The 17,066-nt window shown below is 42.8% G+C and overlaps 2 protein-coding genes across 11 annotated transcripts in view; one reads left to right on the top strand and one right to left on the bottom strand.

Moving 5' to 3' along the window:
• LOC128259048 (uncharacterized) overlaps positions 1–17,066 on the top strand; it is a 367,779-nt gene that overhangs the window by 50,888 nt on the left and 299,825 nt on the right. The window contains exon 3 of one of the 10 annotated variants that reach the window (XM_052991169.1): positions 14,202–14,959. The exons of the other annotated variants lie outside the window; for them this stretch is intronic. The gene's annotated coding sequence lies outside the window, so the exon portion shown is untranslated. The remainder of the gene's footprint in view (positions 1–14,201; positions 14,960–17,066) is intronic. 10 annotated transcript variants of the gene reach the window in all.
• LOC128259028 (larval serum protein 1 gamma chain) lies at positions 7,286–9,891 on the bottom strand. The gene is made up of 2 exons (XM_052991125.1): positions 9,594–9,891; positions 7,286–9,529 (listed from the first exon to the last, which is right to left on the bottom strand). The coding sequence occupies exons 1-2, from the start codon at positions 9,798–9,800 to the stop codon at positions 7,418–7,420; spliced, it is 2,319 nt and encodes a 772-aa protein (XP_052847085.1). The 5' UTR covers positions 9,801–9,891; the 3' UTR covers positions 7,286–7,417.

The raw sequence follows: 17,066 nt of genomic DNA, 5'->3' as shown, positions 1-17,066 counted from the left end.
TAGCTCTTCGCCCCTCTCCCCCCCGAATCCAGTCTCTAGCTTGTTGTTGTTTTTGCACTGTCTGCGGCTTGGGGTTTTTTTATGCGCCTGTGCGCCTTCCCACGTTCCCAGTCGCCCCGTCTCCGTCCCACCCCCTAGCGCCATCTCTTTCCGCCGACCGGCAAAACATGTGCGAAAAAAAGCAAAGAAGCAGAAGAATTCTTCGCGGACTCTGATCTAGCTGAGGCGTAATTATTGTTGTTCTTTTGCGATACACATGCCCGAAGTTGGGGTGCAAGTGAAACGGGTGTAGGACGTAGAAGGAGAGGGAGACAGACAGAGGGTCCGTAGAATTAGAGTTCGATGCACCACCAGAAGAATCTTCCACGACAGGGCGCAGAAGAAGGTGAATAATCGCGTCTCGTGTTGATGGTTTTATATCTAACAGATGCCACCTTTTTATTGCTATCAGGATGCGGTCAGATTGGGTGGGGATGGAATTTTCGAGGGAAAGAGGAGAGGTTGTTGTGGTGCGCGGTCGTCAAATGGGGGAATTCCAGACATTCGCTGGTGGATCACACTGCAAAGGCATGACTAAGAAGGTTGTTAACCCACGAGGAGAGACCCTGGAGCAGATGAGTTAATAAGCGAAATAAACAAATTCAAAGTTCTTCCTTAGCATCACCAAAGTATAGTCGACTCAAAACATCCATGGAATTCGAGATTTCTGCGGGAAAACCCAAAATATGAGCGTCAGAGGCCTTAAAACGAAGATCTTGACCATAAATATTTATGTTCGCTACCTTTAAAGGGAGATACAAGTTTTTACTACGAAGTTAACTATCAAAAGGCGGGTTTAGGACATGAGTAAGGATCGCATTGAGCCGTTGGCAATAAAAAATTGGCTCTAGACATCGAGAAATATATATATACAAGGTTATCAGTATATATATATTTTTTTTTTGTGTTTGTTTTGGCCTTGTACACGCTGCATGTGAACTTTGACCTTTAGGAACTTTTTCTCTAAAGCAAATACTAACCCCATAAGTGGCACTCCCCTTTTCACCAGAAACGTGAATTGCGTTTCGTTCCTTGTTGAGTGGGTATGTTTCAGTTCCGAGAAAAGTTTTCTAAATTAATTTCGCATAAAAAAACTGCCAAACAAAGCCAACAACAAAACAGGCGCCATAAAATTTGATGTGCGAGGTGGGCGGCAACGGGAAGGGCCACAAAGGTCACAGTCATAGTCGCAGAGCAAGCAACAGCATCGTCTGAGGGTCAAAGTTCAGAGACGCGTAAATTTTTGCAAGGGACTGGAGGCCGGAACAGAAGGGCAATCATTTCGTGGCTTTCGTCTGGCAAAAGTCTCCGCTCTCCTACTCCGTACCACAAAAATTACTTGGAGTGGAAGTGGAATACTGTCGTCTGCTATGTCTACGTTTACGCACCGAAGAAGTGAGGCAGCTATCGACTTTCGTCCCGTTTGCCGACAGCTGCAGACGCGGAAAACACCGCTCCTACTGCTCTATTCCCGACCACCGCCTCGGTCCCAGGTGCCTCCCTTTCACGCGATTAGTTTTTTATCAATTCATCCACGGACTTTAAAAGACATTTTTTTATGCAGATTTTGCTTTTTAGGTCTCGTAAAAAAGTATATAATTTTCCAGATCTAAAACTATATACAGTAAACAATTCTTAAACTAACCTATTTAAGTTATCTAGATAATCGTTAAATTTGTTGACTTTTTCTATCGTTTATCGGTCTGTGTATCATCTCTAGGCCAAGCAGCTTTAGCAGCCCTCCCCCTTCTTAAACTTTTCCTTTCTCTGAAAAAGATTTGGGCTTTTTTTACGTTTTAGTTGAAGCATTTTCGGCTGCGACTTGTCTGCGTCTTTGTCTTCGTCGCCGACTTCGTCCTTCTTGGTCTTTGTCTCACTCTCACTGCGTTCAACTGTCTGTCCTTTGGTCTTTGTTTGTTTTGTCTGCTTTTGATTTGGCGGGCATATGTTGCTTCCATTGCTTTTGGGATTTCTTGGGATTTTTTATTTATCTAAAATTGCTGGCTGCTGAAAAACGGAGTGGGGTAGGAGAGAGGTTTTGGGTTGGAGGAGTACGCTGGGTAATGTCGCTTTGATTTGTGGCAATCGGGCGCTAAACGTCGCAAATTTTTCAAGTGAAATTGCTCGAATTGTTCGACGTTGTCTGCGTCTGCCTCTCCTGACAATGACAATATGCGTCTGGCTGCGTTCACTGGATTCTGGTTTTCTTGGGTGGCGGATTTTGGGGTTGCATTCCGCCTCCCAGAGCCCTGGTCCTTGTTCATTTCTGGGCTGTAAATAAACATTTTTGCCAATATGTCGCTCCCGGAGTGCTCCTGTTGAATACCACGACATTTACCGACTCCTTTGTCCGACTCGGCTAGATTGCCTCGAGATCGTAATAATACAACTACCCCTTAAAGAATATTTTCAGCAATTGAAATTCAAAGTTTACCATGCAAATTTTAATGAAGTAAGGCGCTCGAGGCGAGGGAGCTTTTTTTTTCCGTTTGAAGGGTTCCTAACATGACTATTCGACGGAGGAGAGCCTTCAAGCATTTGGAGTGATTAATCAAAAGATAAATCCCAATATAATATTGAAACACTTTTTCTAAGGTATTTTATAAACAATGGAGCTTCGGTTTTTATCAGTAATCTTAGTAATGTTTTTCCGACGACTCACTGATCCCGTTGACCGCAAAGGACATTGAACTGCATCTTTGCATCAAGCTTCCCGACCATCACACACATGGCAAAATAAATAACCCCAACAACGGGCAAACAAATAAACAAACCCCAACCGGTGGCAGTTGGCGGTGCTTTCAACTCCACGGCCTGCGACGATGATGATGGGGCAGGTGCAAAACTACACACCGAGGTTTTTCGGTAAAAGATACGGCCAAAGGGAACGAGAGGCGCTAACTGGTCCAACAACAAACAGCAGCGTATTCAATCAACAACAAAAAGAGTCAGGGATCAGCTTTGTTTTCGTTTGTACCTTTTTGGGGTAGCGGTAACCATTTAAATGGTTTGTCTAAAGGGTTAAGAGAAGCTCTGGTGGGTACCAAGGGGGTTGGGGTGCTTCACGGGACTTGTCTTGTCACTAAATATTTAATAACGTGACGCATCCAGCTGCCAGCAGCCGCAGGACAATGTCGCCAGTCGCAGCCTATTCTACTTTACAGAGACAATATCAGAATAATGGCTTTTAAATTGGGAAGAATCGAAAAGTTTGTAAATCAATTTTAAGATTTACAATAAATTATAGTGTCTATATTGTCTATATTTCTTCAGGAGAGAATAAAAACTTTAAATAAATCTTTAAATAATGGGGTTTCGATTGATTTCTAATTTCTAACTGCGAAGTAATGTGTGCTCTATGGTGCTTACTCTGTAACTCTTCAAAACTTTCTCCACCCCATTTCTTACGCCCCACTAACCCCATCCCCAGAAAGTATCACCCCCGGCAAATACTTGGATTGTTCACTTTCGTCTACCGCTGCTTCAGTACATTTGGTTTTTGGGTGCCCCCGTCGACGACGTCTGTCTGGATGCTGAACCATCCATCCATAGGTTTGGATACTCGGGCGGTATGAGAGCGAGAGACTGTTGGGGGTGGTAAGCGGTATGCGGTGGTGTGGTACAAATTTTACGATTTGTTTTGTTTGTCTGATGTTGCTGCTTTCGCTGCTTCTGCCGCTGTGCCCTCGTCAAAATTGCAATGTCAATGACGCCGGGTGCTTCTGCTTCTTCTGCTGTCCGTTGCCGCAGTCGTTAAAAATCAACCCTCGGCCAAATAAATCGCATATGAAAATAAAAGCGAAAATGTTGGCTGGGTAGGCGTGGTCCTCAAAGTGGACCTGAGCTCTAAGCCCGAAAGTCTGATTGTGAGTCTGAGCCGCCGTAGATCATTGTCCTTGGTCGGGTTCATTCACACGGAGCGAAGAACGTGGGAACGGAACGGATTTGGTATGGAATGAAACGGAACGGATGGGAAAACACGAGAAAAATATACCTATTATCCAAATTGTTCCTATATCACTAACGTGTTATATATGATCAATATCCTACTAAATGCTAAATATAATGTTAGTTATTAGTGATTCTATTAACATTTTCGGCACTTCCATCAGTGTTACAATTAAAACATTTAAAGCTCCTGATTAAAATAAAAACCAAACTTTAATAAATATTGAAGTAACCCAATAAAACTTTTGGAAACTGTTTGGTCTGGGACTCGTTAAAAGTTGTTTGTTTACTTTAAGTATACAATTTTTTAGATGGTTCCAATTGGATTATAATTTTGTTTTTTTTTTTTTTTTAATCTACTCTTTTGCGCAGTGCACACAATTTGCTGATGATTTCGTTTGTCGATTTCAATATTGAAACGGCGAAACACCAGAACAACAATGAGGCAGTGAGCTACCTCAACGCAACCTCAACCTCATCCTCGCCCTCGTCCTCGACCCGCATCTGTCTGGGCCCGGGTTCCGAACCCGTGCCCGCCTCTGCGGCGAGGCCTCTGGTCTGGTGGTGCTGCTGGTGGTGGAGTTGAGCCAGAGCCAGTGCCATTGCCAGTTCCATAACCATAGCCATTTGCCAGTGGTGGTGGTGTAACCGACCTAGGACTTGCCATGTGGTATTGTCTGCTGCACTCGGCTCGGTTCAGTTGAGTTCGGTTCGATTTGGTTTGGTTTATTTTGCTTTTCGCTCCCCCATTTTGAGGCATTTGGCGGGAAAACTCTGTTGTGTTGTGAGCTTCGCTAGCAAAACAGAACGAGCAAGAAGCAAGGCAGGGGTGTAAAAGAAGGGGGTGTTTGTCGGTTGTTCAGGAGGGGCCGCACCCGAGGCACGAGTGCAAAAAAACCAGAACGGCAACGAACAGGGCAACAGGAACAGGCCAACAGACGCGCCAGAATGTGGAAAACCAAGTGCCAGAAGCCGAAGTCAGAGACAAACTCCCGACTCGAAACCCGAAGCCCCTGAGAATGAGTGGGGGAAGGCCAATCTCTCAGTGGGACTACAGATGCGGTTGAATTGGTAGAGCTTCTATATTTTGAATAAACAAGTCTAGATACTTTGGAGCAGAACGTCTTGTCCCGTTGTCTCAATTGTTTGTATTAAAGTGGTTAAATTTTAAGCTTAAATATAAACAAAAATGTATTCTTCGTACTAGAGTGCATTCCCTTATGATAATGGTAAAACAATTCTTTAATAAGCTACGTTCTTGATGCTGCCTAACTGACCCTGCTTGTGTCGTTGTGAATGTGTAAGATTCTTTTTATTGTGAGCGACATGCGAACGATTCTAAACTGTGGCAACATCATTACGTGCAATAAGGCGGGACAAGAAGGGGCTGCCTTCTGCGGCTCGTGGGCTCTTTGGTTCGTCAGTTCTTCGGTGTCTGGCCAGCCGGCCCAAACAGCCGCAAGGTGAGGATGAAACGGGAATCAGACCGGTCCCCCTTCACACCGGATTCGTTCCCTGCTTTTCGAACTTCTGGCTCTGCCGTTCTCTGGTCGTAAACTGATATTGGGGTCGTCGACTGCTAATTTGTGGACAGCAAACAAAACACAAAATGCGTGCAGAGTAACGAAGCAAAATGGCGGGGAGATGTGCAAGGAGAAGAGTGCCGGCAGCAGCGGGTTAAGAGGGGTTCAGAGGGGCGGAAGAAGCCACATGTGGTGTACAGTTGCGGGGCGTGGCAGTCCAGAAAGAAATAATAGTGCTCTTCTGTTTATCGTTGCTGATGATGAAATGGCAGTTGCGAGCTTTGCGTTTTTAAATTTTAAGGATGATGGCGCGTTAGTATCCAAAATACCATTTAAATTCATATTTAAGCAAGACATTGTTTTGTTTTTTTGTTTCAGCCTAATAAAACTTTGTGTTTCCAAATCAAGCTTAATTTTACAAACCGCCTAGAAGTAGATCAAGTCAATATTTTTAGGATAACCAAGAGACAAATCCCTTAAAGAGCTTCAGTCCACAGGACTCACTCGGATATTTATTTTTAATTATATTTTAATTAAAATATGTTGAGCCTTGGCAAAGAGCAAACAAAATGAGGGAGAAGTTTAGGCAAATGTTTATAATTTATGGGCTAAGCAGCAGCCCGGCCAAACCCCTCCGCCCGGCGGGCAATTAAAACGGGAGCTGGAGCCAAGACAAGCTCAAGTAATTTGAATTGAATGAAGTGCGCGACTGCCTCCTTACGCACCAGGAAGTCCAAGGAGCTCTAGACAAAACTCTTGAAAGGGGGGCGAAGCACACGCACACGGACAAAAGGCGGGTTTTTTTTTAGGTCTTTGACTGGGCTGTGCCACCATATCATACCAAACCAAACCACTCAACTCCATTCCATTCCTTGCCACTACACTCGATGCTGATGTTGTTGGTGGTGGTTGCTGCTCCAGGCAGTTTTGTTTTATTTTACGTTTCTTTTTTTACATTTCGTTGTTCCTGCGTCTCACCGCCAGACGATACCCACAAGCTGGCAGGAGTGACGCACCAAATACAAATAAGGGAAGGACCTGGGACCCAAGGACTTTTCAAAAGTGCGTCGATATTTTGTGCGTGGCCAGGAAGCGGCGCACGAGCGCGCTAGTCTTCCATCTCCTCCCTCCGCCTCCCAGAAGCTGAGCCGCAGACAGGACCAAATGCGAAGCAGGAGACGGGAGGCAGAACTCAGGACTCGTGTCGGGCTTAGCTGGCGTTGAAAGTTTAACGAACCTTTGGCGTTTCCTGTCCAAGGACCTCGCCCTACTTCTGCCCTCTTCCACCGCTCGTTTGCAGGGTTCAGCTTTTTATTACACTTTTTCTTACTTTCCACCGAGCGAAAAAAAGGGACTACTCCAGCGTCCAGTTTTCGGTTTCATTTCGATTCGGACACGGCCGGACCAGCCTTAACCCATGTTGAGCCCCAAGGCGTTTTGTTTGTTTAGAAAGCACAACAAAATATGCTTCAGGTGATCTGAAAATATGAATAAATTTTTTTTTTAATAAAGTAACAGATTTTTCTGAAGAAAATATTAGCAAATCCACTCTAGATGTACTATTTTGCCAAAGTATTATCTTTACATTCGAGTTACAATTATTTTATTTATCGAAACTCTTTCTAGTGCTTTTATTTTTAATATCAATATATATTATTTTGTCTAGATAACATGGGAGTTTTGAAGTGGTTTAGGACAAAAGTTTTTTTTCTTTTGGTATAAACAAGAAATGAATTGATTAATGATTCAAATGTTTGAAATTAAACGAGTCAAAATTTAATTATTAAGTATTTCTTTATTGTTTTTAATTCGTTTTCATATATTTTTTTGGTATGGGTTTTTTTGCCTTAGGCATTGCAATTGGTAAAGTTAAGGTGAGGGTTAAGAGCTAGATCCAGTGCTGCTGCTTAGTATTCGATGGAGTAGTCGAAGGTGCCGAATTGGGCGTACTTCTTCTCGAAGTACTTGGCAAAGGTGTCCACGTAGTAGACCTTGACGTCCTTGAAGAAGCCGTTGGGCACGAAGAAGTCGTACTCATCAATCTGGCGGTCGAAGGGATAGCCGAAGGGCTTGGAGTCCACGAAGCGGGTGCCGGATCCAACTCCCGAAGAGTAGGTGTAGTCGAAGTTGGAGAATTGCTCGTACTCCTCGGCGAAGGGCGAGACGAAGAAGTAGAACTGCATGGGCATGCCCTGCTCCCAGCCCTTGGGCAGAACGAGGCGGTCGGGGAACGCGTTGTGGGGCTCGCTGATGTCCAGAGGGAAGTCGTACTTGCCCTCGCTGGCCAGCATCACGTACTTGTAGAGCTCGGTGTAGGTGATCCTGTCTTCGGCGGTCCAGGCGAACTCCTTGGAGCTGCGCTTAATGGTGTTGGTGCCGGCAATGAAGGGATACACGAAGCTGTCAATCTGCACAAAGTTCTTGCGGTTGTAGTCCAGCGGGATCACGCGGCCGTACTCATCGAACTTGGGGCCCAGGAAGACGCGGACGACGCCCTTCTGCACCTTGTCGGACTCGATGGTGAACTCGAAGTCGAAGGGCTTGTGGTTGAGGCGGGCCTGACGGGCCAGCAGAGCCTTGTCCCAGACGTACTGGCCGTCGACGAAAGTCATCTTGTCGTTCAGCAGGTTGGTCACATCGAAGTCCACAATGTCGTAGTAGGTCACCAGCTTGCTGACGGACACATCCTTGATAGTGATGCCCTCGTAGAAGAGGTCCTTCTGGGTGTACGGCTTCAAGTAGTATTTGAAGGTGTAGAACACATCAGTGAACTTCTTGTAGAAGGTGTAGAAGAAGGGATCGCGCAGCATGGTTTCGAAGTTGAGGAAGACATTGGGGAAGACATCCATCTGGGTGTAGTCCACATCGGCGAAGTACATATGGGCCAGCATGTAGTAGTAGTTGAAGAAGTACTTATCGAAGGTATCGGCGTTACCCTGCAGGTAGTTGGCCACGAACTTGACGGCCTCAGGCTTGTGAAGGTCGAACACCTGACCGTCGGCGGTCTTGTAGATTCCGGTCTCAAGGACCTTGTAGACGCGGCTGAAGAAGTTCTGCACATGGTTGTACATCTCGAAGTTGCCGTAGGTGTAGAAGTCATAGTAGTTCTTGCGGTAGCTGTAGCCAATGCCGTTGTAGTAAATCAGCTGGGGATCATAGCCGTACTCGATCTGTTTGTACCAGAAGAACTCGGGGATCTCGCCGAAGCCGTTGGCCAGGCGCTCCTGGTAGTAACGGGCCAGGATCTGCTGAACGTTGTAGATCCAGTACTCGCCGCGACGGTCCTTGTCCAAACCGAACTGCTTGCCGTTCAGGAAGAAGGCGTAGTCCATGTTCAGGTAGTACCAGTATGCGTTCCAGCCCAGGTCCTCGGTGAAGTAAGTCATCTTGGTCTCATCGTTGAAGAAGGAGATGTCACGGGTGTAGTCCACGGGCATGTAGAACTTCTTCAGTCCCTTGACCACATCGACGTACTTGGGGTCGTTGACGAACTGGGCGAAGTTCTCGCGCAGGAAGTACTTGTCCTCGACATACCACTCCTGGTCCAGACCCATCATTTTGTACCACTGCCAGGTCTTCCAGTCCTTGGTGTAGAAGTAGAAGTTGCCGGTGAACTCGCTGTAGTCCTTGTACAGGATGTCCTTGTACTCCTTCTCGTACATGATCAGCTTGCTGAAGACCTCATAGTCGAACTTCTCGGCCTCGTAGACGAACTTGCTGTTGAAGAAGTACTGGGGGAAGATCTCGTAGATCTGGGGCAGGATCAGGCCTTCGAACTCGGGCTTGTGGATGACGGCCAGGGTCAGGGCGTAGACGAACATGCCCTCGTTCACGTGGATGCGGGCCCATGCGACGTTGCGGACGAAGGTCTCCCAGTCCTTGGCGTAGAAGAAGAAGTTGAACAGACCGTAGGCCTGTTTGTGGTGGGTCTTGACCAGAGCGCCGAAGAACTCTCCCTTGGGTAGCAGGGCTCCCAGTTTGTAGGATTCCCAGAATTTCTCCATGTAGAAGTCGAAGGTCTAGGGGGCGATGCGGAGATGCATTTCATGGCGGGGGTTTCTAGAAAGGACTTCAAACACTCACCTCATACTGAGCCTTGTCGGTGATCAGCTTCTGGCCCATCTTGATCCATTCCTCGAACATCAGCGGCTCATCGATGCGGTGGACAATCTCGAAGAGGAATTTTTGCCTCTCCAGGAAGGTCTTGTCGGCGATCTTCACCTTTTGCGTGGGCACGCTGAAAGCGGCCACACAGCCCACGAGGGCCAGTATCACTAGGGTCAGCTTCATCCTTGGTCCTTTCGCTCCTGCTGTTTGATTCTTCAACTGCTCCGGCTTTGGTTCGCTCAACGACCAACACCTAAAGTCTGTTGTCTTAACTGCACCCAGCCTGGGTCTTTTATACCCCCGACTTGGGTCTATTTGCATTGCACCATATCAGCGGCAGACTTCGCCGCCATCAGCATAGGTCGTCGCATAGGACCCCGCTGAAAATAGATCGGCCGCCTTATCTTTGGATGCTGTCCAATCCAAGTCCGGTCGCTTCTGCAGTCGAGCCCAGTCAAGCCTCAAGCCACCTGGTGATAAGATAAGGCCCACGGCCAAGGCGCTCACCGGCAATTGGCGACGGTGACTGTCGCTGCATCGTGATAATATTTTAGAGCATTGTTATGGCTTTGAACTGTTGCCCACCTCACTGATATGTGCATAATTCATATCAGCTCAAGTTTATTTCTAGGTGTTTTCATCTAAATAGATGCTTGGAATATTTTGAATTGCCATCCGGAACTGTACGACTTTCTTGCAGGGCTGGTGATTCGAATGGAATACGCAACATAATATCTGAACATTACCCAAGGTTAAATCTAAATATTGAGTACAATAATAAAATGTACTTATTTACTACTGAAAACAATTGTATAACTAACAATGATGTGTTTTGTTATTTCGGAATTACGGTTTAAGTTTAATTTAAATTGGATGAATATATTATGTAGATATATCAATGAACTAGAACTTTGCTGTTTTTCAATTGATTAACAACGATCGTAAATTTATCGGAAAATCATTAGGGTTTTAGTTTCATTAAAATCGGTCGACTTTACTTATACAATAGCTCCCATTGGAACAACCGAAAAAATGTTTTCAATTTCAATTAAATATATCTCGATATATACATAGTATTGGCTTTTTGTTTCAAAATTACGAATTTAATTTTATTAAAACAAAAAACAACTACTTAAATTTATTTAAGGCATCTTTTTTTTATTAAATATATAAATTATAACTGCCTCTGTACATAACTATGTCTATACATATTAAATGTATGTTTAATATAAAGCTACAAAACTTTAGCCACACTTAACTTACTCATGGGTTAAGCATCTTTTTGGCCTTCTTTGTGTGCGTTCCACCCTTGATTTCCCCTCGACTTTGACTGTTACGTGATGTAACAATGCGGTAGGTTGAGAATATAAATAAATTTGGAAATAATTTATTCTGTCTGTCCCGTGTCCTGTGTGTAGACCTTCTTTTCATCCTGATGCCAACATTTCTGCTCCCGTTTTCCCTGCCATTCCTGCTTAGAAATCAGCGCTGTCTGCGATCAAGGTCAATGTGCGTGCTGTGTCAGTAACCTTTGCCCGCTGCCCACCCTCATCCAGACATACCACACCCTTCGCCCAAACTTCTGCGGACTGTCCCCTGCTTCTTATTATATTTCTGATTGTACTTACTTTTTTCTTTGCACAACCATGTCTGGCCCGAAAAAAAATGAGAGCGAAAAAACGGGATTCGAACAGATGTGCAAAATGTTGAAAAGTCCCTTCGCCTTTCCTCGCCCTGTGTTGATTTTGGAGGAGCATTTGATTTGCCATTTTGCCATAATCGCATATTAGTCGTTTGCCCAACATTATGTATTTACTTTATGTGTCTGTGACTACATGTGTGCTCAACGAGTTCCTTGGCCCTAGCCAAAATGATATGGAGTGTGTGTCTTACACACGAGAGTCGCAAATTGAAAGCTGGCTTATCGCACAAATCAGTTATCAGATCCACCGTTTGACAGTTGTTTTTAAGGGCTATAACTTTGATGATTCTTTTGGGGCGAACAGTGATCAAGTTGTCATCTACTTATTTTAAATGTTGGGGTAAATTGGGTTTACTGTGACGAATTAAAGCCCAATTCCTTGTGTTTGACATAATTCCCCCAATCTGAAATTTTCTTATAGAAATAGTGTACCTCTTTCACTTTTCTTCTTATTTCCCATTACGAGTCTCTCTCAATATCTCATTCTAGCTCCTTTCAAAGTCAAGTTTTAAGTTTTGGGTAATTACTTCCAAATTCCATCCACTTTCTTTGTCTTTGCCTTGTGCTGACAAATAGTTTGAATAATTGCATGCCCCTTTTCTCTAGCATGCCGACCCAGATTGTTGGAACCAATATATCATTCATTATCCGCCATGAAAAATTAGCAATCGCATTTTGTCTGCCATGCTCTCTTAAATGTAAAACTAAAATTCCAAAAATACCAGTAAAAGCTGAGCAAAAGGGTGGAACACAGAACATGGTAAAGGAAAAAACTTTTATCAGTGCCCAGGCAGTCGAGTGAAATTTCCATGGTCTGGGGAATGTGCAACAAGGTCCTCGTTCAAGAGGACAGGACCAAGTTTTCTCCCTCAGATGGAGCAGCAGCAGTTTTTCTTTGGCAGAGCATAAAAATTAGGTAATAATGATGACCATAAAATATGATTTGCACAGTGGGTGGGAGGGGGTAGCTGTGGACCAGAGGCAGGGCAGTAGGGAGTGGGCTGTGAGGTGCCGCTGAGAAAACTTTTCCAATAAAATCAGACACACTCAGAGAGGTCAAGACGATGCCGTCATCGATCAACGCCGGGTAACAGAAACAAAAACAAGAAAGGAAGCAAACTTCGGCAAGCCGAAGTTCATATACCCTTGCAGCTATTGCAAAAATTAAATATTTTTTAAAACATGATGATTTACTTGCGTATATGTCTAAAATCATTGAAGCTATTATGATTTGCAGCTCAATTATTATATAGTTATTTTATATATGTATTTGTATTATGATATAGTCGTCCGATTTTGATGAAATTTAAATCGTAATTCTGAAATATTTAACCATTACTACATCTCGAAGAACTTATAGAAAAATTAGAAAACAGCAAAGTTATAATTTTTTTTTATTTATTTTTTCGATTGTTCCTATGGGAGCTATATGCTATAGTCGTCCGATCCCGCTCGTTCCGACTTATATACTACCTGCAATAGAAAGACAAGTTTTGGTAAAGTTTCATGCAAATAGCTTTAAAACTGAGAGACTAGTTTGCGTAGAAACGGACGGACAGACGGACAGACTGACAGACGGACTGACGGATGGACAGACGGACATGGCTAGATCGACTCGCCTAGTGATGCTGATCAAGAATATATATACTATATACGGTCGGAGATGTCTCCTTCACTGCGTTGCAAACTTCTGACTGAAATTATAATACCCTCTGCAAGGGTATAATAACAAGGAATTATCAGCGTTATAACTAAATTTGGTATGGGCAGGATGCTAAAATAAAACGAATGTAGCAAAAAAACTTATCTTTTACCAGCCACAGAGATAGTATTAACATAAAATTGCCTTACTATTATAATTTTACATTTAAAAACCACAAACAACAAATGACTTGACTACATTGATACTTGAAGACATCCAAAATTATTTAAATACTTAACAGTTTTAATGACTTATAAACATTGATTTACCCTTGGAAAGAGTATCAAATCCAGAAATACGAAATGTATGCCAAAGTTGCCAAATGAATTAAAAAACTTCACATCGCGATGCGTTGACGGTAATTAACTCAGCCCCCCTTTCCTCAAGTCTATCATCCCTCCGAAAAAAGAACTCTCGACCCCTTGGCTCCTTCTTTCACCAGCTCTTCACTGAAGCTGTCCGGAAAATGATTCATAATAATTGCAATGCGGCATCGTTTCGCCCCGAAAAGCTTGAAAGTCATACATCGTCCTGTTGGCACCATAAAATTGACAAATGTGTCTGTAAACTTGGCTAATAATGCTGCGTCCGAATGGGTGGCCAAGTGCTCACCCTCCTTTCTCCTTTGACCATGTTGCAGCACTGAAGCACTCAGCTTAAACCGTTGCCGTCAATCTCGATGCGAGGGTCTGAGTGTTGATATCAAGTATAACAATATGATAATATTTCTCACTCTTAATAAACTATTTTTGCTTAGATTTAGTTGAAGGCCAGAAATTACTTTCTCAGCCCCGACAGTTATTATTTTAAGCGCTACCTACAATGAGATATGATAGACAATAAGAAAAACTAGTTTAGTAAAATAATATGAGTAGAATTTTAAATCTCTTTAAATTTGTTAAAAACCTGTAACTTTTTTGAAAATTTGATTCCTATTTTATTTGTTTATTTCAATTATTTTCTATTTCTATTTGTTTCTATTTGTTAAAGTTATTATTATCAAAATATTTTAATTTATTTCAGGATGACCACATTTAATAATAACATGTTAAACCTATAGAGCTATAGAATGTCAAGACTGGTTAAAAACTATTCGATTATTTTTTAAAAAATTCTGCATCATTCTCATTCAATTCTCAATCATTCGTTGAAAATATACTTATATTCATTTGAATTCTAGTTCAGCTAAATCAAACTGTGATGTGCAGCCCGCAAAATCTGAAACGCATTTCAAGCGTTTTTATGTTGATCTCGTGGCTTGAGGGTGGAGTTTGAGGACCCTCGAAACAAGGAAGAAAGATTTATTGTATGCGAAAAACAAGTTAATGAAAATAAGATGATGGCATTCGATAAACACAAAACGCTCCAATATATCAACGACAGCAGCCGCAGAAGCAAAAGCAGAAGCTCTGGTCAGTAAACAAACTTGGCTGCGATGGGGTCATTGTCATTGTCATTGGCAGATGATTAGAAGAAAGCTAAGCTCGCCCAAGAGAACCGGGGAAGGGGTCGGGTGCTCGGGTCTGGACTGAGTGGCATTGAGATTTTAATGGCTTTTTGTATGCTCTTCTTGCCCAGGCCAAGAATTATGACAATGCGACAAGATACTATCGCTAATCGAGCCGTTCTGACTCGCTGGTCAGTGGGTGAGATTTAGTGGGACCGAAAGGAGGACCAAAAAGAGGACTTCTGCGAGACTTTGTGGACTTACTTCAAAGTTCAGTTAACCGAAACCGAGTCGGCGAGACGTAATTTATGGTTAACATAGAGTGCACACATTTTTATGGTATCTATCAAGTGGGCAGTAAATCTGGAGATAATATCATGTAAATATACGGCAAAGTAATTGCAATGGCCAAGAGTCAAATAAATTGTCCCTCCAAGGAATGTTCACAAGTGGTAATAATAATTGTCTAATAAACCTAATCAATGACTCAGGTGAGCATTTATCAATATTTTTATTTTCATCTTGGACTTTAAGCTTTAAGCTTAAATTTAAATTTTAAATTTTTGAAAAAAATGGAACATAACTTTAGGCACGCTCAGATTAAAAATTATTCCACATGTCAACAGGAAAATGATCTTTTTTGAATTTCTAGAGAGGTACATGTTGCAGTATTTTTTAGACATCTCTTTCTTTCTTCTTTAGATCCCTTAGTTTTCTCCGAATTATTGATTCATTTAGAAAAATGCTGCCTGATATTGATTAAAAGCGACGACGGTGCATTATTATTGTGTTAGTTTGTTGGGTTTATTTGTTCTTCGGCCTCGGCCCGAAAAAGAGATTACGGCACGCTTCTGAAAGACCGACGGTCAGTTCCGAGAATCCCGACTGCAGTTACCGCTCTCTAGTCGAGATTCCCACACCGAGCAGACAATAAAGAATAAAGGACATTATCCGAGGTACGCGAGGGTTCGAATTCCGATTCAGATCCAGATCCAGATCCAGGGCGTTAATGTGCGAAGTGCGTCTGAATGGGTTTCGTTCGAAATGTTATGGCTGTATTTGTAGCTGTATCTGTATCTGAAGCCGTATCTGAGTCTGTGGTATCTATTGTTAAGTAGAGGCATCTTCGCAGACTTCTCAAGGAGACGAGGACGAGGGACAGGATAAAGGTAAATCACCTTTTGTTGTATTTGCCCTCGAATTTGGTCAACCGGGAGTTCATTGTCAAGTTCAGCGGGCATCGTCTGGCATTCTGTATCTGTATTTGTGGCTGTGTCTGTACCTGTATCTGTGCGACTATCTGTATATGGTGTGTGCGTTGCGCTTGCGTCAAATTTGTTGCTCAGACGCCGCCCCTCCCAGAAAGGGGGACCCTTTGCTTCTTCACAGTTCTTTTGGGTTTTGTTTTGGTCCGAAAAAAGATGCTCCATAAAACAAAAAGCTATTCGAAAGTGACATTTATGTGTTTTTAATTCCCTTTCTGTGCCTGTGTGTGTGCCTGAACGGCAGAGGGGGATCTTTTTTTTGCTTTTCTAAGGAATTTGCGGGCTTTCGGGGGAATTTACCTTGCACCAGCTCATTGAACTGCACAAGAGCGGTCTCAAAATGGGAACTAAAGGCAGATAAAGATAGTGGAAAGAAATTTAAAGAATTTTTTAAGGATGAAAGCCTTAAAATCCATTAGATAAGTTCTTTTCAAACAAAGGTTTTCTAAAACATTTTATAACACAAAACATTATTGAATAAATAATAATGATGCTGATTACGTTTTAAAATTGAGCAACAAGAGTTGTTATTCAAACTTAATTTTTCAATCTATTAGAGATCCTTTCAAAATTCCCTTCCAATTAATGCAAAATTTTTAAGTTTTTTTTTAACATGGCTTCGATTAAAAAACCTCAAACCGATCTCCGCGATAGAGGCCATATTAATGACGGCAATAAAGTGGAGCAACTTCATTTTGAGTCGAAAACAGATCAAGATCGGAATCGAGACGACCCGCAGAGCAGGGAGAAACGAAGAGCATGCCGCCAAGAACAGTTCCAATTTGGGCCCCAAGGATATTTAAAGCGAAACTCACACGAGAGATGCCCAAAAGGCCAATCACCTGGCCAAGATGCACAGGGAATTCGGGCGCAGAAGTCGAGAAATCCGCCACTAAAAAGGGAATACAAAAATTATAACGAGCTTTAAAAACGGTTTTTGTTCTGGAATCTCGGCTCCAGCTTCCTTCTCCTCCTTCTGAACTGGGTGTTCAAACAGAAAGCACCGCGAGAAGGGGTGAACGTGGCCTAAACAATGCCCCCTCCCACCTTCACACAAAAAAAAAAACATGGAACTATAGGTTTTAATATTAACAAAAATGTTTTTTTTTGTGTTGGGCAATTGGTTAGTATTTTAACAGCTAAAATAGTAGAAAAAAACATTTTTTTAGAGTCATTTCTTTTTCTTTCCGCCATTGGAAGGTATTGTTACAATTAAATTAAACTTATTTTTATACCCTTGCAGAGGGTATTATAATTTCAGTCAGAAGTTTGCAACGCAGTGAAGGAGACATCTCCGACCCTATAAAGTATATATATTCTTGATCAGCATCAC

The sequence above is a fragment of the Drosophila gunungcola genome (genome assembly GCF_025200985.1).
Source record: "Drosophila gunungcola strain Sukarami chromosome 3L unlocalized genomic scaffold, Dgunungcola_SK_2 000005F, whole genome shotgun sequence".
Taxonomy (NCBI): Eukaryota; Metazoa; Arthropoda; class Insecta; order Diptera; family Drosophilidae; genus Drosophila; species Drosophila gunungcola.
Note: the sequence above shows the minus strand (reverse complement) of the source record. Positions and strands in the feature narration are given on the sequence as shown.

Bases quoted from the DNA above. Each gene is read 5' to 3' on its own strand.
- LOC128259028 (XM_052991125.1), bottom strand. From the start codon at position 9,800: ATGAAGCTGACCCTAGTGATACTGGCCCTCGTGGGCTGTGTGGCCGCT. The intron at 9,530-9,593 runs GTGAGTGTTTGA...ATCGCCCCCTAG, and splicing joins CCGACAAGGCTCAGTATGAG to ACCTTCGACTTCTACATGGA.